Here is a 24,822-nt window from a genome sequence, read left to right on the forward strand (position 1 = left end):
ACCAGGGTTCTGTGCCCATCTGTAGGTTCACCACTCTGGCCCCTTGAGAAAAAGCAGTTTCACATCTCTGATCCTCCGCTCTCTCACCAGACTGTGTTGCTAAAAGGCTGTTATCTCATCTTTAAAATAGAGGTTTGCAAACTTTTTCTGTAAAGGTTGGACAGTTAAATATTTTACGCTTTGTGGGCCATATGTGTCTCTTGTAAGCCTTTAAGCCTCAGCTCTGCTGTTACGATGTCAAAGCAGCCAGAGACCAGGTGTAAGTTAGTGATCATGGCTGTGTCTTAGAAGTAAAACTTTACTTACAAGAATGAGTGGTAGGCTTGGTTTGGCCCATGGGCCGCAGTTTGTTGACTCCTGTTTTAGAGGATTAGCCTTAGAATGGAAGGCCAAAGGTAGTTTTTCCTGAGGGGCAGAGCTGGAATGGGCAGCTGCTTACAGGGTGCTGTGCCTGCTCCTTTCTAAAGTTACAAAGTAAAAGCCCTCTTGTGGAGGAGTCTTTTCCTGTGTTTTTGCCTGAGGCCTCTTAAAGGCCAGGTGACAAACGTTTCTCTTTGGCTTGTTTTGTCATCTTTGCTTCCTCTAAATTATGAAGTACAAGCTCTAATTTTTCTGATAATTTCCCTTTAGGACAGGTTTCTGAGGTCAGGTTTTCTCCTGACTGCTAACGAATCCTGAATAAACCAGCTACTAGTTCTAAGAGTCTTCTAGCTCTGCAGTTACATTCTGCCCACTTCAAGAGGATCTGTCTGGCAGCATCACAGATGTATGTCACTGTTGACAGACGTGTGCTTGCTGTGGTCCTGGTTCTTGTGCTGCCCTCACTGGGGAGTAATCCCTGTGATACCCAGCCATTTTCATATAGCTAACCAGGCCAGTGTGCTCGCACCTGGGGCAGGTATGATGCCTAACATGGTAGCCAGTAACTGCATGTGGCCATTATTATTTACATTAAAAATTCATGTCCTTATTTCATGACCACATTTGACATATTGGGTAGCCGTGTGTGGTTACCATATTGAATAGCATATTTGATATAGAACATTGATATAGAACATTTACAGGATTTCTTTGTGCTGGCCTAGGCCCACCTTATGCCAAGCCTCTTCATTGTAGAGCTTGGTTTTATAATCACTGGTGTTTGGTGGTAGGAGGAGGAGTATGTGCACACATGTGTGTGGTATCAGAGGGTGGGCGACAGTACTTCTTTAAGCCTTTGTGTAAAACATTCTGTTCCATAGTGACCCAAATGCATTTTCTTCGGGATAAATCGTGTATGTGCTTGTAGCCCTCAAATTGAAGGCAGGAGGTCTTAGGGGAGACTTTTCTTAAATAAGTCCTCTTGCCAAAGTTGTGTACTGAGGAAGCTCTGTGCAGGCTCTGCCTTCTGTCTGTTCATCCGCTGCTTACCAGCTTCCACACTTGGGGGTTGAGGTGATTCAGTGGGGAGGACTTGCCTTGTCCTAGCCGTGGTCAGAGAGCCAGGGCAGGGGGATTAAGGGCAAGGCCACATATGACAGTATCAAGAGTAAAGGGGCAGTTTTTACTGACCCTTTTTTTCATCTGTGAGTAGGGCCACGTGGGGTACAAGTTCTGTTTCCTTCCAAGTAGCAAGGTAGGCCGGGAGAGCTACTGGTGCTGGTTTGCCTGGTATGAGAGTAGCACCAGCTTTTTTATTCTTAATTTGAATATCAAGCCACTAAATTTGTATTTGGCCTGTAAAATTACTGCCTCCTTTAACTGTTCAGGAAATTCCTTCTTTAAGGCCTAAGAGGTACTGGAGAAACCATAATTCATTAGCAATGAGGATATGCCTTTATTGTGGTAGGAATATTTATGATGTGAAAATGCCCTAATAGTTGACAACTTGAGGACTTTTCAGCTTGGGCTCTAGAACTGAGGTGGTGATGCAGAGGTGGCACGAATAGCATGTCCTGCACTGGTGTTTGAGAGCAGCCTCCAGGGGCTTACATCAGAGTAGGCAGAGGGAAATTCTCTGTACCCTTGGTTTGCTGATATTTTGCTTCATCAATTATCTAGGCCATTAGCTCTTAACCTTTCTGAGCTTATGGAGCCTTTTAGGATGTGAGACTGAGACTATAGAAAACCACATCTCTGTGCCACCCCGTAACTGTGCAAGGCCCCGGATCCCAGAGAGACCCAGTGATTGGTTGCAGATGCAGAATCGCAGCTCTAGGAAGAGAAAACACCTTGACCCTGAGGTCTTTTGTGTGTTCTCTGTTCCAGTCAGATCTACCGTTCCCAAAGCCTGGATGTTACAGAGCAGCAGGTTAAACATTGTAGGGATTGGTTGTTGCCTTTGCCTCAAAGGGCCTTTCAGGAGAGGTCCTGACCAGGGTCTGGGATCTGGTCTCTTCAACACTTGAGGATGCAGAAAGGCTGAGGAAGGTAGAGAGAGAGGAGCCCTGTGACCACCAAGTGGGAGTCTGTGCCCAGGCCCTGAAAGTTTTCTCAAACACTGCACCTGATAGTTGCTTATGTAAAGATTGTGTCCCTGTCCTCTTCCAGTGGCATTGATACTCCGTACCTGTGATGCAGAGTTAAGACTCTTAGCAGCTGCACAGCTGGTGGCCAGGTCTCAGGCCAGTGGTGTGCATTGTGAATCTCAGATTGCGGGAGCACTGGGGGAGTCTCTGGAGGTTTGCCATGGCCCAGGACACCGCACTGGGCTCAGCTTTGGGGGGGGCAGACCCTTCCTTTCCCTGTTGGCAGTTCCTTCTGGAGGTCTTGCAGCAAGGATGTTGACGACGCTGTTCAGCTCAGCTTGTCAGGTGTTCCTTCTCCCCACTTCTCGCCAGTAGTCAGGCTGTGCTTGCGCCCTTTTACACCCAGAAGCACTTTGTCCAGACCTCTCTTTTTTGTTTACATTCAAGACTTTCTTGTATCCCAGCCATGTGGTCGTTGATTTTCCTTTATCCACTTCAGTTTTCTTCGTGAAGGGGATATGGGGAGTGCTGTGGAACCACTGGTGTCCCTCTCCGATGGGAGACCCACACACAGCCTGGGGGCTCAGTCTGTCTGCCCACTTCCTTGGAGACCTTATGGTTTCGCAGCTTCCTGAGCTGTCCTCAAAAGGGGGCACCAAGACCTTTCCCTTATCTTCGCTTGGCAAATACCAACATCCTTAGGAGCTAGGTAACCATGTTTCTCTCCAGTTTTGATTAGCCAGACATAGTGTACCTCATTTTGAAGTTTCCTTTGCCTAGTTTCACTCCTCAATGGATCCTTCCAGAGGTGTTACTTAATGTGGTCTATTCACTGCCTGAGAAGGCAGATGGTCCAGCAGAGGGCTTCTCCTGTGCAGGAGACATGGTGCCACCTTCTAGGATGTCCTGGCTGCTCCCTGCTGGCCTCCAGCCTCAAGTTTCCGGGGACTTGTCCTCTGTTATTGCCACACGCTGGCCTCTTCCTTTTTGGGAACTTGTTCCCCACTAATTATATTCAAAGGCATAAATCCTGGGTTGACAGTCTCTGCCTTTATGAGGTCTTCTGATAAGAGTGTTGTTGAGGAATTTAAAAGAAATCTCATTCTTACTTGGGCTCAGCCTGCCTTTTTAGTGGCTGTGTGTGTGTGTGTGTGTGTGTGTGCGCGCGCGTGCGCGCTTGCGCGCATGCATGCATGCAGGGGGCCAGGCAGGCCTGTGCGCCCGCCCCGGAAGGATGTGAAGGGCGTGAGGCCGAAGGGCTGCGGAGGTTCACTCGTTTCTCCCTCAGCCCTGCCCCTTCAGCGCCCCCCAATTAGGAAGAACCTCTAGAAGGAATAGAGCATTGCATCCAGGCCCTGTGAAAGGTGCAGGAGCAACAGGTCCCAGGCATGGCCACTGTTGCCAACAAGTATATTCTCCAGAGCCAGCTCCAAGGAGTTAATTGGTGTGTTTTCTTTTTCCTGGAAACGGGTGATTAACTTTGCTCAGGTCTAAATGTATGTGTATGTAGGGGCTTCCTTCCGGAAAGCTTCCTCTAAGCCTGGTGCATAATCTAGTCTCTCCCTCTTACCTTTCAGCGGACAGCTCTGACAACTCTGATTTGGAAGATGACATCATCTTATCTCTGAATGAGTGAGGAGCCATTCACCATGTGGAAGACATTCTTGACAGGCGAGAAACTGAGTCAGATGAATTGAGAACACCTTCCTTTCCCTTTATCTCCCAGGGCTGGCTTTTAAGGAACTGCATGCCCTGCATTCAGAGGATTATGGCTTAGAGAGCCTCACAGGAACCTGAGGGTCCTTCTAAAACAATAACAACCACAAAAAAGACAACAGGGGTTAGGCCCTATTCTGCTTCCCCCTTCTCCTAGGACGGACAGCTCTTTCCTCAAGGGGAAAAAAAAACATGTCTCTGGGGTTATTTCACAATATATTTTCTTTGTATAAGGTTCTTTACTTAAAGAACAAGAAATAGTTTTTTATAAAATTTGAAAAGAAAAAAAAAAAAAACAACAACAAAAACAACACCAGGCATTTATAACTGAGGGTGTGAACTTATATCCACCAGGTCTCTTGTCCCTGCACTTCATTTTCTGTGGAAGAAAATGATGTCTAAAGAACAATATAGAGGCATTTTTACATACGTATTTAAATGAAAAGGAAAATCGTGGTTTCTTAAATTGATAAGGATTAAGAATATTTTATTATAAATATAATATATGATTTTTTTAACCTGTTCTGTTGCCTCACATGCTGTCAGGTTAAGTGATTTTCCTTCGTGCCAGAGGTGGGGAGGAAGGCAGTGCTTATTTGCTGAGTAAATGCCTAGATTCACCCACCTTCATGGTTTGGGGGCAGCAAGGTCGTTGTGGATATTGGTTTTGTGGAGTTGAGGATATAAGTTCACTCCCTCTCTTTTTCTTTGTGATTCAGTTTTTCAAAAATTTTTTTCTTCCCTTTCTCCCCAATGTGGAAATTACAAATCAAAGGCCTTTTTCTTTAATGTAAAGTGTATTTATTTAAAAAAAATACAAAATAAACTACAAGTCTGTCTTTGTTTGTTTATGGCCTTTCCCTGTTCTCTTTTACCAAGGAGTGGTGGTCCCTTTCCCTGCAGCTCTAGCCAGCTGGTGGAGAAGAGGCCTTCTGAGAGAGGAGTCCAGGATGGTGGGAACTCATTCTGCCCAAATAAAGCACTCGGGGGAGAAAAGTAGCTTAGTCACAGTGTCTAACCCTGGTCTGCTGCCCTCCCCCGAGGGAGTATCGGTCAGTGCCTGAGCAGCACGCTGGGGTAGTGGAGGAGGTGTTTGGGCTTGGTCCCCTGTGGACACATCTGTCTGTCCTGGGTTCTGACTTAAGAAGGCAGCTCTGCAGTACAGATTTGGCGGAGCTGGGGAGTTGTGGAGGAACATGCTGGCAAAGCTGAGGAGTGGTCACCGCTATAGTTGGTTGGGTGACCGTCATTACTGTTTCCTCAAGGGAGAGTTAACAGTGCACGAGAGCTGTCCTTCCCGCCGGGCAGTTTGGGGCAGCGGGGGCTCAGGCAGGCTATGTGTAGAGACTGGGCTCTGGCCTCCAAAATCAGCCTGTGGTCGTGGAACTGGGGTACTGCTGGGGGAGTGCCACGTGCTCTGACCTTTTCACTTAACCCACCTCGCCCTGCTTTCCTCCCACAATGAAGAGGAGACGACAGTCTTCTCCTTTGAGTTGCCCAAATAACAGCTTCTTGGTTTCTGTTGTGTAGTTATCAAATAGCTAGAGACTTTTCTCCCTTTGGCGAGAGAAGAGGGGACAGATCTGGTTGTGAAGTAAACAAGGAAGACAAGGCAGCTGAAACTCACCAGGGGCTGGCAAAGCCCTGCTGGGCTCGGAGCACCCTACAGTTGGTCACACACTGAGGCGGGCTCGTGTCACACAGGTAGCTCTCGGTCCTTTAGCGAGCAGAGGGCTCAGCCCTTAATGCTGCTTCGTGCCTCTGCTTAAATAGGCTGCTGACACCCAGCGTGGAGTAGCCTGGGCTGCTGGTGCTAGATGCATCAAAAGGAAGCCGGTTAAAAGTCATGAAGTGAGAACACTATTCTAGTCGTGAACTCAGCTGAGCCGCTGGCGGACTCCCTCGACTCTACCAGCAGCTCTTGGGAGTGCGGCAGGTCTCTGGGGTGGAGATGGGGCCTCTGACGGGGAAGCGGAGTTCTGGTTGGCTTGACAACACGCCCTGAGAGGCTCAGGAGACATCAGCCCTCTTTCTTACTATACCGGGGCTTAATTAAGAGTGGAGTGACTTAGGAGAAACATGTACAATACCAGCAAACAATGAGGCAAAATTTGCTGTAGATTGTTTTTTTGCCTTTAAGTGACACGTCAGACAGGACCGAACCCCCAGTTGGAAGCTCTGGACGCCTGCAGTGCAACTGCTCGCTCCCTGGGGCAGGCAGAAATCAATCAGAGCCTTGACCACCCACCCTGTTAGTCTGTCAGAGTTCACAGAACCTGCTGTGTCTTAAGAGCCAGAGGAAGGAAGTGGTGGAGAAGAGGGTCCAAGGAAGAGGAGCAGGAGGAAGGACACACAGCGGGCTGTGGTTCTTTACCACAACTAATTCTTCTGGGGGCCAGAGAACACCTATCCCTGAGGAGTAGACAAGGCAAGGTTTGAAGTGTCTTCTCCAACCAGATTTCCCAGCAGGTTTACATCTGGGGATGCTGCCGGGCGGTGTAGGATTCTGGGTTCTGAGCACCCACTCTGACTAGTCCAGAGAAGTCATGGACTGCACAGGCAAGGCGACTCTGGCCTGTGTGGGACCCAGGCATTTCTCGAAGAACACAGGGAGCCCTGCAACGTGCCTTCAAGCCAGCCCTGCCTCGTTCCCTTTGAGCGAGGCCTGCCCCAGCCTCTGGCAGTATGGGCTTCCCTGGGATGGCGGAGCTGTGCTTGGCCGAGTCCCCCATGGACTTGCTCACACCCCTAGCAGTTGTGGCCACAGCGCAAGCACAAACTCAAATAAACGCGCTTAAGGCATCCTTCGTTCATGGTTTCTCTTGTGAACGTGCCTGTTCTCTCATGAGCACCAGCTGTGGCCCAGTGAGCAGTACTTCCCCAGGCACCTTCCCCTGTTGATTTTAAATCTCCAAGGTCTCAAAAAGCGACCCCTTTCCCTGTGGAGGCAGGTATCCTCCAGGCAGTCCACACAGCTTCAACCTCTACCTCAGGACAGCTTCTCTCAAAGCATCCCAGCTGTCACCCGTGTTCCTTTGCATAGGCTGGGCTGGGCTGGCCACCAGGCTGAGTGGTGTGCCCAGCAGAACCTAGAGTTCCTGGCCAGTTGCCTCATTTCTCTTACTGAGGCAGCTGTTGGCCCCCAGCTCTGACAGCAATCCTCACGAACACTCTGAACAGTGTATCTGGACTCTGTTCTATGTGACAACTGCTTCTGACTGACTGGGTTCCCTCCCTGGTCCCCAGTGGTGCTGGCTTCATTTGCCCTCTGACCTCATTAGGGACCAGGGATGACTGTATTTTACTCTTTCCAGCCATCTTTCCCTCCCAGCTGGAGGATGCCTCCATATTCCTCCCCAGCTTGGCTTGATTGGCGCTGACTAGCACTGCCCCCAACACCTTGGCACCTGTGACTTCATTTCCCCACAGAAACACCTCCCAGTGGTCCCTCCTCGGCAGCAGGGCAAGAGGCCAAGGCCCACCTTATGCCTGGGAAACAGGTACGTCAGGTAAGAGCATCTTCCTAACCTACTGTGCTCCCTTACAGTGTTGCAAAAATTCTTCAGTGCAGGGGGTCAGTGTCCCCTAAAAAGCCTAGCCCCCAAACAAGAAAGGAAGAACCAGAATTCACAAACACTGGGTAAATTTAAAAAATTAGCCAAAAGCAGCTTCTTCCCACCCTCTGTTCTGGCATCTGGCCTCCAGTGTGCCTGGGAGTCCGAGGCAGCTCTGCCTCCAGCTGGGTATTCCTGCGCTGCACAACAGCCATGTTAAGGCTGAACAAGAGGGGGAGCCTGCGTCTGATCTGTGTCCCTGTGGCATCAGTACTGTAGTGGTCTTCCCCCTGGCTACAAGACCACACGACTGCTCAACACTACCTGTTTGCAGAAGGCTTCAAGACTGGGCATGGTGGGACAGTCACAGCTCAAAACGAATGAACAGACAGCGCAGGAAACAAAAACTCTGAAACTACCAAAGGCTATAGTGCTTAGGCTCCCGGGCTCTGCTCAGGCTGAGTGAACCTGCTCTTAGCCAAGGGTAAAAACAAATGTGAACGTAGTCCTGACTGGGCCCAAAGAGCTGAGGGACTGAGCCACCAACACAGCAGGACTCGGGGCTATACCTGGGCTGCAAAGCTGACGTAGGGCATTTGTGTGCATGCAGTGGGGAAAACTCTTCCATTCACGGAGGAAAAACTTGATTAAACCAGGACTCTGAACAGGATTAAAAATCCATCCTCTGACAAAGGCTTTACTGACAACTTTCCATACAGTTAGTCAAAAAATAAAAAAAATACAGAACACAGCAGACAGTATCTTGTACACTAGAAATCAACGTGACAGGAGTCCCTTTCTCATTGCTGTAAAAAAACAAAACAAAAAAACAACAAACAAACAAACCCCCCCCCCCGAAAACTAAGAACTTACTTTTGGTGGGGGTCAGGACTCTGGTCCCCCATCCAATGAACCAAAATAACCCAGCAGAGAATTCAAACCAAGGGGATAGGATGTGGGGAGGGAGTGGTGATCAGATTTTTAAAATAACTGCTTTTTGTGACACAAATGCGGAGCTGCAAATAGGTCTGGGCTAGGCAGTGTCTCTTACTATAACTATCACCATGTGTTCTTCTTCTAGCTTGCCCAATGTCCTCAGTGCTGACTGGAGGTACTGCTGTGAAAAGTCGCAGGGTGGGAAGGCATAGAGCATGCCCGTGCTGTCTCTGCCCTTGGACCCCCCCACCGGCAGGCTGATCACCCCTGCCGCCTGCTTCTGTTTCAAGTAGGAGACCAGGTTCCTGAGAAGCCGCCTCTGTAGGCCTGGCTCCACCGCGGGCATCCCCTCCGTGCCAGGCCCGCTGGGGGTCGCCTGGGTGGCGAGGAGCACCGCATAGCCGTTGGGGCTCCCCTGCTTGATCCGACGCGTGACCTCATCGAGCTTGGGCTGGTCCAGTCGCAGACGCTGCGCGATCTTCAGCTGGGTCAGCTTGCTCCCGGAAGTGTGGTCTTTGAGGAGGCCAGTGATAACCCCCTGGTCCCCCTCTAGGATGTGCATAGATGTCGGGAAGCAGCTGTTTTTCAACACCAGGAGCCCATTCCAACCCAGCTGCAGGGTCTGGGCATACTCGGAAAGATTCTTGAGCTTTTTGGTCTCATGTTTTGGCTCTTCCAGAGGCTTGGCCTCAGCCTCAGCGGTCCGATGATTGCGCTCGCTCTCTCGTGTCTTCTTCCCATGAGAAGAGTCTGGAGCCTCATGGTGGTGGTGGTGGCTCCGCTCCTCAGCCCCATGTCTGCTGTTGCTGAGGGAGTTGCTGCTGCACTCCTTGGTCCCGTCACTGGAGTGGTTCTCCTTACGGCCGCGCTCAGGAGTGCGGTCAGAGCCCCGGTCCACCTGTGGCCCACCACCCTTGGTCCTGCTCCGTTCCTCGTAAGGGGAGTGGGTTGTCCTCCCTCGGTCACTGGAAAGGCTCCTCCGCTTCCGCCTCTCCTCCCAGGGCTTGGGCAGGCCCCGGTCCCCATCTCCCCAGCGCTCCCCACTCCGGCTGCGCACCGACCGGCTGTAGCCCTCCAAGCTGTTCCGGCGGTCAGAGCTTTTACTAGGGCTGGTCCAGTCCCCTTCCAAAAAGGTCCGGTCTCGGTCTGAGTACAGGAGGTGTGGGGGGGTCCTATCCCGCACCCGTAGGTCTGCATCCAGATTTCGGTGCCGGGTATATCCGTCTGGCAGCAGCTCATAATGCACAGGGAGGGGTGAGGGCTGGTACTGCTGGGGATACCGAGTCTCCTCTGCTTTGGCAAAATCCACACGCAGCCTCCGGTCTGGACCACCCAAGGGAAAGCCCCTCATTTTTGCACAGGCGGCCTGAGCTGCATCCAAGCTTTCGTACTGGATGTAAGCAAAGCTATCTCCCTTGACGTGATCAATGGTCCGAATGCTCCCAAAGCGGTCAAACTCCCGGGCCAGAGCGGCCAGTGAGGTGTTAGGTCCCAGGCCGCCCACCCAGAGGCGAGTGGTGGGGTTGGCCTTGCCATAGCCTATCTTAATGGGGTTTCGGCCAATCACCCGGCCCGACATAGCCACCTTAGCCCTGTGGGCCATGTCTAGGTTCTGGAACTTGAGGAAGGCATACGCACCACCTTGGCCACGGGCAGGTCTCTTAATGACCACTTCCTCAATGATGCCGTACTTCTCAAAGGCCCGCCGCAACTCCACCTCAGACACGCTGTGGTCCAGGTTCCCGATGAAGAGGTTGCGCGTGGCCCGCTGGTCATCTTCAGGCATCAGGTCCTCCTCGCACACAGCAGGGTAGCCGTAGGGGCGCCCGCGGTCGTCATACAGCCCGTAGTAGTCCAGGGCTCGCTCCCGGGATAGTCCCACTGCGGCGGCAGCGGCAGCATCCAGGGCAAAGGCTGCTGCAGCGTGGCGGGCGCGGGGCTCTCGCAGAGGCGGGGCAGCTACTGGGGACAGCGAGCGCTGCTTGTACTGGTAGCCGCCGTGCAGGGGTAGGTAGCCGAGCGGGTCGGCGGGCGTGGGCGGCCCCGGGGGCGGCGTGGAGGCGGCAGCGCTGCTGCTGCTGCTTCGCCGGCTGCTCCCACCGCCGCCGCCACGCAGGTACACGGGCTCCACCTTGAGCGGCCGGTCGTAGAGCAGCAGCTGGCGGGCCAGGGCGTGCTGGCGGGCCTCGCGTGCGTCCTGCGGGTGCCGGAAGTTCACGTAGGCCACGCGGCCCAGCTCCGGTGTGTGCGACAGGCGCAGGCTGATCTCGCCAAAGCGCTTGAACTGGTGGAAGAGCCGGTCCTCGAGGTGCTCGGCGGGCAGCGCGGGGCTGAGGCTGCTGATGAGCAGCGTCTTGTACTCGGGCGCGGCTGCCGACGAGCCGGGACCCGCGGGCTCGGCCCCGGGAGGTGGCGGAGGTGGTGGCAGTGGAGACGCGCGGGGTGAAGCACCTGAAGCGCCAGGGTCCCCGGAGGCCTTGCCGCCGCGTCCCCCGCCGCCGGCGCCCGAGCCCGAGGAGCGGCCGCTGCTCGCACGGTGATTTGCGTCCCCGGCGCCGCGGCCGTCACGATGCCCACCCCCGCCGCCCCCGCTACCGCGGGGTTTGTCTCGGGCCCTCGTTGGAACGGGATGCTTGGCGCCGCCCGAGGCCTTGTGCGCCGCCCGCCGCCCGCCCGCCTCCGCCTCCCGTTCGCGCTCCCGCGGCCGCTTGGCCGACGATGACGAGCCGCGCCCGCTCGGGCTCGAGTCTCGCTCGCTCTGCCTCTTCATGGCGCCGGCGCGGCGGGCGGGCGGGCGGCCCGCAGGCCCCTCACAGCGGCGGCGGCGGCGGCCGAGGAGGTAGCGCCCCCGGCGCCGCCATCTTGGACAAAAGGACTCGGCGCGGCGGTGGCGGCGGGGCGGGACGGGAGCGGCGCCCAGGGGCTGGGCGTCGCGTTATCAGGCTGCGCCGGACTGTCACGTGACCTCGCAGCGGGCGGAGCGGAGCTGCGCCGGTCCGGCGTCATCTGAATGCGCCGCCCCCGTGTCACGTGACCCCAGGGGCGTGCAAGCGAGAGCTGCCCGACAGCGAGCTCTGGCGCCACCGCGTGGCTAAGGGCCCGGGCTACGCGGAGATCCGGGACCTCGCGAGAACCCGGCTGGTTCGCCCTGTCTCCGACCCCAGCGGGCTGCAGGCCCTAGGCCTCCCACTTCCGGCTCGGGGGTCCACGCTGCGTGGAATGGGAGTGGCAGCGTCTTTGGGCGCCCGGCTCCCTCATCTTGACCCAGAGAGGTCTCTCTACGTGGCATCTCCCCAACCCGGCATCTCCACAGCATCTCCCGACTGTGGTTGGGGATAGACAGGCGAGAGGACCTAAGCACGCCGCTTCCTAGGCCCCGTCCAGGACCCACATCCCACAAAGCAGACATCCTCCGCGTTTACATATCACGCAGCAGCCCCCGGAAAGGCCGCAACGACCATGGGCTAGGAGTGCAAAAGGCGAGGCCCGTCTGGGTTCAGACAGAGAAACCCGAGCCAACAAACTTGCCGTTTACCGAATGGGAATGGTCTCCTTGGTGCCACAACGCTCCACCCTCTAATGCGGCCTCCCGAGCAGATAGTGGGCTGTAATACAGGGCAGCGGCAACGGAGCTAAGGGCGAGGAGGCCAAATCCAATAGTTAACCACAGCTTGCACGCTTACCTCTCACTGGCTCGTGCCTCTATCCACTTCCAGGGCCAGGACCTCTTCAGAGGTGAGGTGTAGCGGCGGGGAGAAGCCTGCCCAGTTGCCCAAGCCCCGTTGGGAACGTGTCATCTCCAGAGAGCTGCTGGGCGCATCGCAGAACCTGACCCAACTTCTGCAAGGAAACCTTAGGGGTGGGGAAGAGAGTTTTCTCTCCTCCCACGGTCATAAATAAAGCTGCTCCTGGAGCAGCTGAGGCAGATGCAAGGGGAAAGCTCTTACAAGAAACACCTGTTAACAGTTGCCTGATCTGAACACTTCCAGAATGAGTTAACCCTTTGTAGATCGCCTTGGGGGTCAGTCCTAGAGCAGTACTGGTTGGGTGGTTTTCCCTGTGCCTGTGTTCAGTGTAGCCTGTAGGCCACGGCTGTCCGCCTCCTAAGACTTCTGTCTTGAAGTGTGGATTTTCCCAGTACCTGGTGGGGCCTCAGGGCACTGCACTTGTCAGATCTTAATAGCCCACCTAATTGCCTTGGCCTGAGAAGTAGTTCAACCTTCTTGCCTCCCTCCTAGAAACCTGGTGTTGAAGATATGAAATGTGGGACTGCTGCTGGCTCTCCTTAGTGGACGCCACAGCAGGTGGTAAGAAAGCCTATGGAGGCAGACTGAATTTAGCAGCATAAATGATGTGATCTGAGATCTTCTTGGGAAGGCACTGCTTTAGTCCTTCCCTTCAGGTGGTCTTGGCAGACCCAAGAAGCCGAGGGGTCTCCACCAAGTCAGAGCTCATGCTGGTAACTGAGTTTCCCAAAGTCAGCCCTGGAGAGGAACTGAAAAACCAGACTCTGGGGACAAGACTTCATTGGTTGGACTTTTCTTGATCAACAAGGGAAAAGGCACCCTCTCACTGACTTTGTATAAACCAACCCCTGTTAAGTCTTGCAAAACCCCAATTAGGCATGAGAAGCTTGGGACACCAGACCACAAACCAAGTAGACAGCCGGATCTGGGTAGTGGTGGGCAGAGGTAGCCAGGCCAAGAGCATGTCTAGAAACGTGAGGGTATTGGAACACTGGCAGTTACTGAGGTCATTCTCTGAGAAGGCCCCACGAAAGCCCCTCCCTCATACACCAGATTCAATCCCCTGTGCTCTGCACGAAGCCCCACAGCTTCTGACTCCTCTCCTGGAACTCTCACTTGAAGTCACCTTGGGATGGCGCATCAGGCACAGCCTCCCCCCCCCCCCCCGCCCCTGACACCTCAGCCCCCGTCCTGCCCTGGCGTCTGCAGCCCTGGTTGCTGAGGGATGAATGTGACAATATCGGACAATTCTTTGTGAACTGGAAAGCATAAACTGGTGGGATCTTCGATAGGGTTGAAATCCCATTTCAGATTCACTTTAATTCTCCAAGGACAGCTAGAAATTTTCTTCCTTTAATAAAAAATTCCCAGACACACTTTGAAGTCCTAGAGTAAACCAGCAACAGAACAAAGTGAATCCTCCCAGGGGGGCGCTGGAGAGCCAGCTTCGTCAGGAAAGCTCCAGGCTTCACGCCTGACATTGTCAGGAGCCCGCCTAAAAAATAAATTACAAAAAGGCTGTGGGGAAGATGCAGGTGAGCTGCTTTCCCCTCAGGTGCAGCAGGGACCAGGCCAACTACAAATCAGTCCGTGAACTGGCTGCCTTGGGGGCATATTTAGGCATCAGTTCGTTAATCTTCCGGATGTAGTCAGACTTCTCTGCGCAGCCTTTGCACGTCTCCCCCCAGTCGTCCAGGATCTTCTTCAGCTCTTTGACCCGGAGCTTCTTCAGGTCCACCGTGCTCAGGTCGATCTGCTTGTCTGGAGGAGAAAGCAGGGAGAGCTGGTGGGAGTGGCCACAGATACCCCCACCCCACCCCCAGCCCCAGGAAGGGTCACCCCTGCACAGCCCCCAAGCCCTCAAAGCAAGCAGCCCTACTGGTTGGAGGGGGACAGACATTTCAGACACCTGCAGTTGTGTGTCCGTGCTCACTGCCCCAACCTGGGGGAACTGGCCTGAGGCCCTTTCACCAGAAGGCCGGTCTCACCCTGGCAGCGTCCACCCGGACATGCAGTGCTGCCCAGGACTAGGACAGAGGCCACGTGGTCCTTATAGGACGAACCTTACAGAAGAAATGTGTTGTTGCTCCGCACCCCCCGCCACGCCCAAGTGCCTTGACAACTAGTCACAGTAGAGATGAAGTCACTGCAGAGTGACAGCTCCAGGGTGACAGAGCAGACAGATCCCCTAGTTCCAATTTCCCCACACAGGCCCTGGTTAGGAGCTTACTCCCCATAACTTGTGAGCACAGAGAGACTGTGAGCCAACTGCTCCTGCCCCAGGTCCCTCTCAGGAGACTAGGCATCCTTGACACAAGTAGGCAAACACAGGCCCTTGGATACTTAAGTCACAATAAAATATGATGGTTTTATAGAAAAGGATAACTATTCCTGGTCCTGACTCTGAGGACCTGGCCTGCTTTTTTTCACCAGAGATCCGTTTGACAAGAGGGGTGCCGCAGCGCCCGGAATTCTTGGGCCTGCCTGTCTGCACACAGCATTTCTCTTCAAAATAATAAAAATCACTGGGCCTTCAGCAGAATGAGCCAATTAAACCCAGGTCAGGCCACATCCCTTCTCCTCTCAAAAACCCGTGTTGCCAGGGCCTGGGTGGCTCAGCTGGTTGAGTGTCCGACTCTCGATTTCAGCTCAGGTCATGGTATCGGGGGTTGTGGGACCAAGCCCCGCACAGGGCTGTATACTCAGTGGGGAGCCAGCTTGAGATTCTCCCCCTGCTCCCCCCTTCTCTAAAATAAATCAGTCTTGGGGGGGGAAAAAACCTCTCTGTGCCCCTGCAAACCAAAACCAAACAAAACCACATTCCCAACTTCACTCAGATTAAAGACCTAAAGCCGAATGTTCACCAGCCTGCGAGGCCCTGTGCCCTGCCCACCCGTCCTACACTATGTCCTCTGCCTGCAACACTCTTCCTCTGGGCTGATCCGCCGCCTTTGAAGTCTGCTGAGTGTCATCTCCTCCATGAGGCCTCTCCTGCCAGATTCGCACCCCCGACCCCTCACTTGGCACCACCGGTCTACAACACAGTTCACTGGCCGCGCTCTTGTCTCTCACCCGCCTCTCCCAGCTAGAAAGCCAGCTCCATGAAGCCTGAGCGTGAAGGCTCTGTGCTTAAGGACTGGCCACACTCACCATATTTGAGCTCACAGATCTGGCTGTCCTTCTTCTTAAGCTTCTCACAGACCTTCTCCACAGGGATGTGGTGAGCCAGGGGCTTGGACACCTCATTGATGATCTTAGTGGCAGCGTCATCTGTGGCCCCGATGTAGTAGCACTGCAGCAAGAGAGGACAGTGGCCTTCAGGCGGTTCCACCGGAGGGCCTTCTCCTCCACAACACACTGACCGCTCAAAACCTCTCTTTCTGGCAGGGCCTCATGCTCCCATGCCCTGCCTGTACTGGCAGTCAGGTTCGGTCAGTGTAAACCCTGGGCTCTTAATACATGCCCAGTTCCAGAGCTGACAGCCTCCAAATAAGTTTATGAGTCACCAGGATTCAGACCTTTAAACAGAGAGACAAACCAGCAACTTCCAGAGAAATTAAAGCTACAAAAGTCCTTGGTTCATCAGTAAGGCTTCTGTCCTCAAATCAGCACTAGCCACACCCCACCCCCTGCCCAGTTTGTTATCTTCTTGTGTCCTTGCACACGGCCTCTCCTGCTCACAATGGCTCTCCCTCTGCCAGAGATGCTCTTCCTCAGAGTCTTGACTATTTTACCTGCATCTACATCTGCCCTCTCTGCCACAGCACCCTGGTCATTTTCTCCAGTACACTCATCCCATGGCATCATTTGCCGAACTGTCATTTCTCCCCACTGATCCCCCCAGTGCCCGGCACACAGTAGGTACTTAGTCAATACTAACGTGATAAAAAAAAATAGCCCAACTCCAGAATGCATGAAAGCACTCAAGTCCCACACCAGCACACTGACACAACTGGCACACCTCCTGAGCACAAGGGGGCAGGGCCAGCCAGGGAGGGGAACCAGCTACTCACCAACCGATTCTCTTTGCCTCTTGCTTCCCGGCAGAATTTTATAAGTTCTTTTTCAATAGAGGACGGTGAGAATGTGACATCTCTGTCTTTGAGGTCCTGATAAAATCTTCCCAGATAGGAGATACAGACTGGAAAAGAGGGGGAAGGGAGATGCTCAGCAATCACCACGTTGCACCCCAATCCACCAGGAGGGAACACTGTCAGCAATTTTAATAGGAGACACGGAGGTGAGTTTTTCCATCACCGGGGTTTCTCAAGTGCCCATAGGCCGACAGAACCCGGCTCCGGGTTGCTGGGGTCCCCTGGTACACCCAGGGCACGCGGGGAACGAGCATCACCAAATGACCCACACACGGCTCCTCCCTGCTCCTTCTACAAAGTTTATGCCGAGACTGAACACGTGTCCTTGAGATGGGCTCACTGTGACCTCATAAGAGGCCAAACCGGAGAGCGAAGACAAAAACGATCCAAATGCTTCTCATTTCCAAACACAACACCGAACCCCGAGGTGCGGCTCCGCAAGCCCACCGGACCCGGCGCGGTGCTCAAGGCTGGCCCTAGGAGCTCCGGACCTGAGCCAGGGAGAGCCTCTGCCCCAGTGATGGGGAAGGACACAAACTCCGGCGTTATCGCAATGCCAAGCCAAGTTTTCTGCACGATCTGGTCCCAACTTTTTCTTGTCGGACTAGCTTCCTAGGCCCGGGAGCTGTTTCCTAGGCGGCGTCTGCTCCTTCTCGGGCGGACCCCGCTGGGACCGGCCGCCGCCCCCTCCCGTTCCAGCCCCGGCCTCTCGGCCGTTCGGTGGTGTTCAGCGCCGCCAAGACAGCCTTGGCGCGCGGACCCCAAACCCGCCGCACCTTCGCAGTCGCCCGGCCGCAACGTCCGGCCGCCCGGCAACACGCTCAGAGCAAGCGCCACCGCCAGCCCGTGCGTGGCCCACATCCTCCACCTCCACCTCCTCCTCCGCCGCCGCCGCCGCCCGACTGAACCGCGCCCGCCGTGAGGCGCTACCTCCAGGTCCCGGCCGCGCGCCGTAGTTCCCCATTGGCGGGCGGCCCCCGCGCCCTCCCACACGCCGCGCTCCTATTGGTTCACGCGCCTGGGAGCCCAGACCGGCGGCTCCACGCTGCCCTTTCCTATTGGCTGGTAGCGTCACCCGCCCTAGCCCTAGACAGTTGTCGGCCGCTGATTGAACCAGGGCGTCCGGCCGGAAGTGGCCGCGGGGGCGGCGGAAGCGGCCCGGGCCGCCATCTTGAGTAGGGGCAGCGGCGGTCCCTGAAGCCGGAAGGCTCGGGCTGGAGTGGGGTTCGGCGGTAGGTCCGCGCCTCCAGAATTGTTCCCAGTGCCCTCTGCTCTGGGCCCTATGCTGGCCCGAGAAGCCCCTAGGACTTCCCCTTCCGGGGTCCCGACTCGTGGCGCAGGCCATCATCTCTTGCGTCAATTGCTGCCCAAAGGGCAGGCTTCGGGTGACTGTCCTTGCCATTTTTTAAAACGATCCCGAGTGGGGGACCTAGGCTTCGGGGAGCGCCCGCGAGTCCTGCCGACCAGGCCCGAAGGTGCGCGTTAGGCTGGAGGCCGCCTTTTTCGGGCTGACCGGACACCAGCTCGGGTGGACAGACGCTGGGTTGGAGGATTTCTCATAGGAAGCAACCTCCCTCCCCAAGCTGTCGTCCCAGGCCCAAGGAAAGCGCCTGGCCTGGTTAGGCGCCGTCTGTGTGCGGTCAGAGCTGGCCCGCGTCGGTGGGGAACTAAAGGGCTGGACTGCCGCCGCTGGCGGCGACGCTCCGGGGGATCCCTGGTTGCTGGGAGCGCCTCTTGAGTAGGTGGGGGCCCACCAGTCAGCGGACAGGCACTGGCGAGGGTTTCCTCTTTGCCTGTCCTCCTTTCAGGTTCTGTCTCAAGGCAGGACTTTGGAAAGGCTGGCTCTGTGCTCTGGGCAGAGAGATTTCTATGAGGCTCAAGGGCTTGGAGTCCGGGGGACGAGGATTGGAGAGGGGGCACTTGGGCTGCTCCCATTCAGTGAATTCAGTGGGTCAGTATCAGGTATTCATCTTTAATTCACATCACAGCAGTCAAGGGAATGGGGAAAGGGGAAAAAATCAAGTGGCAGATATTTACATCTAAAATTCACATTACTTGTTGGATTTAGAACATGCTACCACAATATATACAGTAAAATACCTCTTGGGACACTAGTACAAATTTTTTTTCTTTTAACTTTGCTTTCTGGTACAGGTAAGATCATTTTTAAATCACTTTTTTAAACATAAATACATAAAAGAAATGGTTAGAAGTCTTATTTTAAATAAGCACAGAATGCTGGAGGTTAAAAACACATTTATAGGGCTGAATACCAATTGGACATCACACTCTATACATTTTTTGCTCAAATTCCTGTACAAATACACAGCATTCAAATAAGTATTTACAAATAAGCTTGAAAGAATGAAAATCAGTGTTTCACAATCTTTTCGGAGGATTCTCATTTCTGGCCTCCCACTTCCCCTCAGACTGGCGTTCTCCAACAAAAGGGATTTGGATTATGTCCTTTTCATCCAGTTGGGGAAAATGGAAAGGGAAAACAAACCTCCTCACCTTGCATGAAAACGCAAGGCCAAACCAACCCACACTCCCCGCCCTACCATCCTGGGCCACCAGGTGGAGAAGGTCGATGTTCTTATGCAATGACTGCCTTGTCCAGGGATTGATGTTCAGAAGTGCCCTAAACTCTAAAGTTGCCCTCCCACCGAAGTCTCACACCCAGAGCTAGCCCCTGATCCTCTAACACCTGTGAACACCAGATGCTCCAGGCCTGCCCTCTGAGGTTGGGGCGGCGATGACTGATCCACTCTGCCTGGAGCTATCCTTACAGTATCGGGAAGGACCCACACTGGTGAGAAGCACCTCCCAGATGCCCTGAGGGTAATGTGCCCCTCCATCTTTCCCAGTAGGTTACTTGCTGGCATTCCTGTTCAGTAAGCTGGCATTTGTGTACAAGAGAAGAACACCCTGGCCGGCCTTGTCTGTTTGGAAAGAGGGACTGTAGGGAAGGGGTGGGGGTCTAGGGCCCGGGGCCTGGCCACGGAGTCAGGCCTGCAGAAGAAAACTACAGGAGAACACACCTGCTCAACAAGGAGAAGGCCGCCTTGTGACCATCAAAGTTGTGAACTCAAGCAAATGAAAGAAAAATACTGTAGACTATTTTTTTTTTTTAAGTAACTTAGAAGCACCCTGGTAAGATACTATCCCCATCCCACCCTATCCCCCCAAATAATGAACCAAGAGGAAAATCAATGCCCTGACCTGAAAGAGTTTCCTATAAAGACACCACTGCCCTCTCTGCCCAACAGACTGGGGAGGCTGGAGAAAGTAGCCTCATGCCCGCCCCGAACCCTGAGTGGTGGTCCCCGTGGGCCTGGAGTATGTTGGGGGTGGGGGAGGGAGGCTCGAGGGACAAGGGGCAGGGGCTGAGAAGACAACTGCACTTGGCCACCTGGAAGAGGATAATTCAACCTGCTTGGCTCTCTGCTTCCAGAAGGGGGAGCTCCCTCCCACCCTCTTTACCCAGGAGCTTGCAGAACCTGACCACGAGTCCTCAGGGCTGGAAGCCTGGCTGGGCAGCCAGCCCCACTGCTCAGAGGTAGTGCTGAAAATCCCTGATTCAGGAGCTGGACGACAGGCATTCTGGCCACTTCTGAAAGCTCAGAGGATTTCCGGCCCCTGCCACACCCCAGCCTCACTCCCATGCCAGCTCTTCTCTCAACACTTGGCCTCCTGGACAGGGGGAGGAAGGTGCCTAGGGCAGTCCCTCTGGCTCCAGACCCCCACTCAAACCCAAGAGGGTGGGAGATAACCTTTGCAGATCCATTCGCCAGGGGGGCTCCTGCAGGGCATGAGGTGTGTTGAGAGTGGAAGTGAGCAAATGGTCAGAAATAAAAGCGATGGAGGGAAAAATCCAAGGTAGAGTGGAAGGCAGGGCTGGCCCACGGAAGCCTGGCAGTGTGCCCTGGGCGTGCCTTAGGCCAGATCACATGCCTGAGCTGGCAGGTTGGCCCAAGCAGCCCCTCAGGTGCACACTCCTGGATGGAAGAGTGGGCGGGTGGGTAGGCTTTTGTGCAAAACGGCTTGTAGCTCCCTTGTCCACCTGTGACGTGTAGTCCACGTGGTCCTTGCAATCCCTGAATTCAACCATGAGCTCTTCTGTCCATGCAGCAGCGGAAGAAGTCCCTAGTGCAATTTCCATTCTTCTGTGCCTCTCTGCCCTGGAGGGAGGGCCTGGGCTCCGACCCCCGGGCCCTGCAAAGCTGCAAAGCAATTCTGTCTGTGCAATATCTCCGTATAGCTCCACGTGGTCTGGAACTGCAGGAGGAAGAAAGCATCTACTGCACAAAGGAAAGAAAGGAAAACCCATAGAAATGGAAACGTAGAAAATGAACTAAAAAGAGAAGCCACAACCCTTCATGCTGCTGTGGCCTCTGTACATGGCAACACACGAGTTCACGGCAGTAGAACGTAGACTCGGGGTGGCTCTCTCCTGAGTGCCGGGCCTCTCAGCTCCCTGGGGTAGGGGGGACTTGCTTCTCAGACCTGGAGTGGCTGGGCAAGCTGCTCACCGCGGGCGGTGTCCCCGCCGCCTCCCTGCCCCTCACTGTTCCCCGCGGCTGTGCTCCCAGGCCAGGCGGGCCTGCTCTTCCTTGGCGCTCCCAGGGGGCAGAGAGGCCTTGCGGTGCAGGCCCCGGGGCCGGTCAGCGTCTTCGCGAAGCAGCACGCCCTCCTCGTGCTCCAGGGCTGGCAGGCGGCTGTGGTAGGGTTTGGGTGGCAGCGCGGGTGGGTCCATGGGGTCCTGAGGGACGACGCACCCGGGGGCTGAGTGGCTTCGGCATGGCTGGGCCTTGATGGAGTCCAGGACTGCGGACTCGGAGAGGCTGTAGTGGACAGGGAGGTAGGGTGGCTCGAGATCTTCGTCGGCGTTCCAGGCCTGGCTCGGCATGGAGTCCATGGTGTCGGTCCGAGGCGGGGCCTCCGAGGAGTGCCCAAAGTTACTCTCGCTCAGGGAGGACACGCCGCTGCTGGCGCTGCCTGACAGGGTAGAGTTGCTGCCATCCAGACCCGACTGGGGGCTTGTGGGGGAGGCCGGGATAGGGTGGAGAGGAGACTGCAAAGCAGAGGGTGGGCATGTTAGAACTTCTCCTGCGGACGGGCTGGCGGCCTGCTGTGTGGAGAAAGGGCCAGGTGCTCGCGCTCTCACTGGCTGCCCACTGGTCTCTTCGGCAGCCTATTCCCAGCAAGCCAGGGGAGCCCCAGAATCAGCACCATCTCTGTGGGCAGAAATGGCTCTGCCCCGAGCACTAGGCACTTGCACCCCGTGGCTCTGGGGTGCTGACAGAAAGGCTGGGTCAGCAGGCCAGTGGGCAGAGCAGAAAGAACCCCCAGGACCATGGGCCAGATGAATGGGCTCTGCTGCTAAAACCTATGACTGAGTCCATCTTTTCCAATGTGCAGAAAAACGAGTGAGTTTTCATGAGACTTTGCTGCCTCTGCCTCTTGCTTTTGACTGGACTCCAGTTTAAAATAATCTACCATCTACCATGGGAGTATTTCTTGCCTTCTTGAATTGTGTGCCGTTACCTGGTGACACCAGCAGGAGCCCCCCAGCCCCTCACTGCCCCTTGCCCGTGCACCCTGGGCACTGTGTGTTGCTGTCCCCCTGACCTCCCTGGCCCCCTCACACTGGTTCCAGGACACATCAGTAATCTGCATGGCAAGCGTGGGGCCCTGGGCACCCCTAGCTTCCATCGGGCTGGGCGCTCTGGGAGGGAACAGGGAGGGCTGTGGCTCATTTCGTAGAGCTGATTCCAGAGCAGACCAGAAGGTTCCGCTCACCACCCCCATCCCCGCTGGGGCTGTTGCTTCAGTACATTACCTTGCGCAGAGTCCGGGCAGGCAGGGCCGGGGGGGTGTCACCCAGGGGGTGGTGGAAGGCGTCGAAGTGTAGGGAGTAATGACCTGCAAAGGGAAATAGAACCAGAGCCTCAGCTGGGACCCCTCTGGGGCTGTGTGGACACATCTTGCTGGGCCAACTGGGCAGCCGTGGGAAGAGGTTCCCGGGGACCTCTCAGTGTTGAAGGCCACAGGAAAACCTCTCTTTTCACTGGAGTTCTCCAAAACAGGCTGCTGGAGTAAAAGACACCTGTGCCACACAGAAAGTCAAGAAGGTCGAGTACATCAGAGCTCACAGGATGACAGGCCGCCGCCAACTGGCAGCCCTCTGGCAAGCTGGTGGGTAGCAGGCTTGGCACAGTCGGTTCCATGGTCTTCGGCCCCCCTGGCTGGGAAGGCCTGACTGAGCTCACCTGCTGTACTTGGAAACCTCACAGACCCCAAAGCCCAGCAGGATCCTTCCCGTGGTGGGGATGGTTTTTCCTTGGCTGAGTCAGCCCAGGGAACGGCCCATCTTCTTAGTTTGGAGGTCTGCTGTCCTTGCCCCTGAGTAGAGTCTGAAACCAGGGACTATCTGAGGGACCCGCTGGAGGTCTTCTTACCATGCAGCAGGCTTCGGGGAGGCACTGAGGGGGCCAGGATGTGCCCCGTGTGGGCAGACAGGAAGGGCTGGGCCTCTTGGGCTCCACTATCCAGGCTCCAGCTGCTGGGGGCTGCTGGCACCGCTGAAGGGTGGAAACAGATGGCAGGAAGGGAGGTTACTTCTTGAGCCATCCTCGGGGAGAAGCCCATTCTATGGCCTCTGGCTTCTCCAGGTGTGCACTATGTACGCAGCACGTGTAGGAGTGGCACGCCAGCCCACCAAAAAGCTGGCCAAGTGAGATGCTGTGGCCCAGAGGAGAGGGACAGAAGCTGCTTACGAGGATGGCACCAGAGGGAGTGGGCATCTGAAGAATACTTAGGGGGAGGCAAGCTGAGAGGCTAGCAAGGAATGAATGTCTGCAGCCTGTGGGACTTGCCAGGAAGAGGACAGAGAACAGAAGAAATGAGCAGAGCGGAGTGGAACGGGCTGAGGAAGGAGACAGAATGTAGAAGAGGGAAGCCACAGAGCTCCTCCCCAGAGCCATGTCAGGGCTCTCTGACTGCCCTGGCCCAGTGGGAAAACCAGGGAGCACCGAGGGCAGGAGGCAGACACCGCTTCCTCCTAGAGCTAGTGCCCGGCCGGGGGTGGGGGTGGTTGGGCAGGGGTGGGGTCCCAGAGGGCCTGCGGTAGCAAGCAAACTCTGCCCACTGACTGAGTTTGGAAAGCAGAAGGGGTTTTCAGGCAGGGACTGGTGTTCCGTGTGCCTGCTGGAGGAAAGAGCATACAGCCCAAGAGTTGCAGCTCAGGTCTGGCTGGACCGGTGGCTTCCCTAAGAAGGGGAAGGACTGTGGAACCAGTGGTGCTTTGAGGCCTTAGGGAAAGGTCCCGTTCCTGGCACCGACATGCCACAGATGCAAGGCAGAGTGGCCTTGGACAAAGGGAAACCAAGAGTGTCCACCTGTGCTAAGGAAGGCGTTCAGTGCCAGAATACTTGCTCCCCATCCCCCAGCCATGGCTGGGATGACTGACTTTGCAGGAAGGAGATGAAACGAGGAATGGCTAGACCTCAGGCTCCGAGGGGCTCTCTGCCAGAGCAGAGCAGCAGAGGACATGCGAATCCTGTTAGCCAGCTCCTCCTGGAGACCTGATACCACCACCAAGAAATGTGCCCTTACTCCAGCCCAGAGCCGGGAAGCATAATCTCCCTTTTGGGCTGTCAGGGGCAGGGCAGCAGTTCAGAACCTGCGCACCTAGCTGCTGGCTTTGTACTCAGGCAGTTGTAGCTAAACTGGGCCTCAGGAGTCTGGGTCTGGGCTCTCCTTGCTCCAGGTACTGAGCAGGGAAAGCTAGGCCCCGAGAGGCTCTGGAAGGGAAGAAGCTGGACTCCAGCCTTCAAGAAGGATGTGGTCAGGAGGGGCCTGAGATAAAGTGGTGATGTCCTTCCTCTTCCTCCCCACTGGTCTGGAACTGGAGTGGGGGCCTGCAGCAGAACCCAAGGCAGAACTCCACTGTCTGAACAGACTCAGTTCTCAGGACTGCACAGTCCCGTGGGATGGTGGACGGCTGGTGGCAGGAGGGGCGAGGCAGTGACGGGGTAGACGGGCACTCAGCTGTTGCCTAAAAGAAAGAATTCTGAATCTGATGAACAGCACCAGGTGGATTCTGCCAGAAGTCCTCCTCAGGGAGCCCGAGGCTCCTGAAGAACAGGACAGGCCCATTCTCCCACAGGCTCTCTGCAAGATAGGGCAGGAGCTCCTAGGTCCTCAGCACTGAAAAGAGTCACCGGATCTTAGAAATTAAGAAGCTTGGAGGTGGGTCTGGGCAGCTTCCCCAAAAGGGTGCTGACAGCCCAAGCTCTCCGTGCACATCAAGGCCCTAGAAGAACTG

General features: G+C 55.3%; 4 protein-coding genes across 11 annotated transcripts in view; 1 reads left to right on the forward strand and 3 right to left on the reverse strand.

The window, feature by feature from the left end:
- Positions 1–5,012, forward strand: part of DCAF1 (DDB1 and CUL4 associated factor 1) — an 82,405-nt gene extending 77,393 nt beyond the window's left edge. For both annotated transcript variants that reach the window (XM_004780117.3, XM_004780115.3), the window contains exon 24: positions 4,025–5,012. In XM_004780117.3, coding sequence (XP_004780174.1) covers positions 4,025–4,083 — 59 coding nt within the window. In that variant the 3' untranslated portion in view covers positions 4,084–5,012. The remainder of the gene's footprint in view (positions 1–4,024) is intronic.
- Positions 5,013–8,387: 3,375 nt separating this feature from the next.
- Positions 8,388–11,592, reverse strand: RBM15B (RNA binding motif protein 15B). Its single transcript, XM_004780125.3, has one exon. It carries the CDS (start codon positions 11,421–11,423, stop codon positions 8,751–8,753), a length of 2,673 nt encoding a protein of 890 aa, XP_004780182.3. The 5' UTR covers positions 11,424–11,592; the 3' UTR covers positions 8,388–8,750.
- Positions 11,593–13,730: 2,138 nt separating this feature from the next.
- MANF (mesencephalic astrocyte derived neurotrophic factor) lies at positions 13,731–17,895 on the reverse strand. Its single transcript, XM_004780122.3, has 5 exons — positions 17,569–17,895; positions 17,270–17,495; positions 16,413–16,540; positions 15,550–15,691; positions 13,731–14,160 (listed from the first exon to the last, which is right to left on the reverse strand). Exons 1-5 carry the CDS (start codon positions 17,893–17,895, stop codon positions 13,976–13,978), a joined length of 1,008 nt encoding a protein of 335 aa, XP_004780179.3. The 3' UTR covers positions 13,731–13,975.
- Positions 17,896–18,451: 556 nt separating this feature from the next.
- Positions 18,452–24,822, reverse strand: part of DOCK3 (dedicator of cytokinesis 3) — a 561,701-nt gene continuing 555,330 nt past the window's right edge. For 6 of the 7 annotated variants that reach the window (XM_045079409.1, XM_045079404.1, XM_045079422.1 and 3 more), the window contains 3 exons: positions 22,955–23,077; positions 22,336–22,418; positions 18,452–21,567 (listed from right to left, as the gene is read on the reverse strand). In XM_045079409.1, coding sequence (XP_044935344.1) covers positions 21,058–21,567; positions 22,336–22,418; positions 22,955–23,077 — 716 coding nt within the window. In that variant the 3' untranslated portion in view covers positions 18,452–21,057. The remainder of the gene's footprint in view (positions 21,568–22,335; positions 22,419–22,954; positions 23,078–24,822) is intronic. The other variant, XM_045079425.1, reaches the window with a different exon arrangement.

Source organism: Mustela putorius, unplaced genomic scaffold, assembly GCF_011764305.1.
Source record: "Mustela putorius furo isolate JIRA1106 unplaced genomic scaffold, ASM1176430v1.1 tig00000095_pilon_pilon_pilon, whole genome shotgun sequence".
In the NCBI taxonomy this organism is placed as follows: Eukaryota; Metazoa; Chordata; class Mammalia; order Carnivora; family Mustelidae; genus Mustela; species Mustela putorius.

Excerpts from the sequence above, each read along its gene's own strand:
- RBM15B (XM_004780125.3), bottom strand. The coding sequence starts at position 11,423 with ATGAAGAGGCAGAGCGAGCGAGACTCGAGCCCGAGCGGGCGCGGCTCG.
- MANF (XM_004780122.3), bottom strand. The coding sequence starts at position 17,895 with ATGGCAAGGACAGTCACCCGAAGCCTGCCCTTTGGGCAGCAATTGACG. Across the intron at positions 17,496-17,568 it reads ACTGTCTAGGGCTAGGGCGG|GAGCGCGGCGTGTGGGAGGG; the intron begins GTGACGCTACCA and ends GTGAACCAATAG. Across the intron at positions 15,692-16,412 it reads GAGGCAAAGAGAATCGGTTG|TGCTACTACATCGGGGCCAC; the intron begins GTGAGTAGCTGG and ends CTCTTGCTGCAG.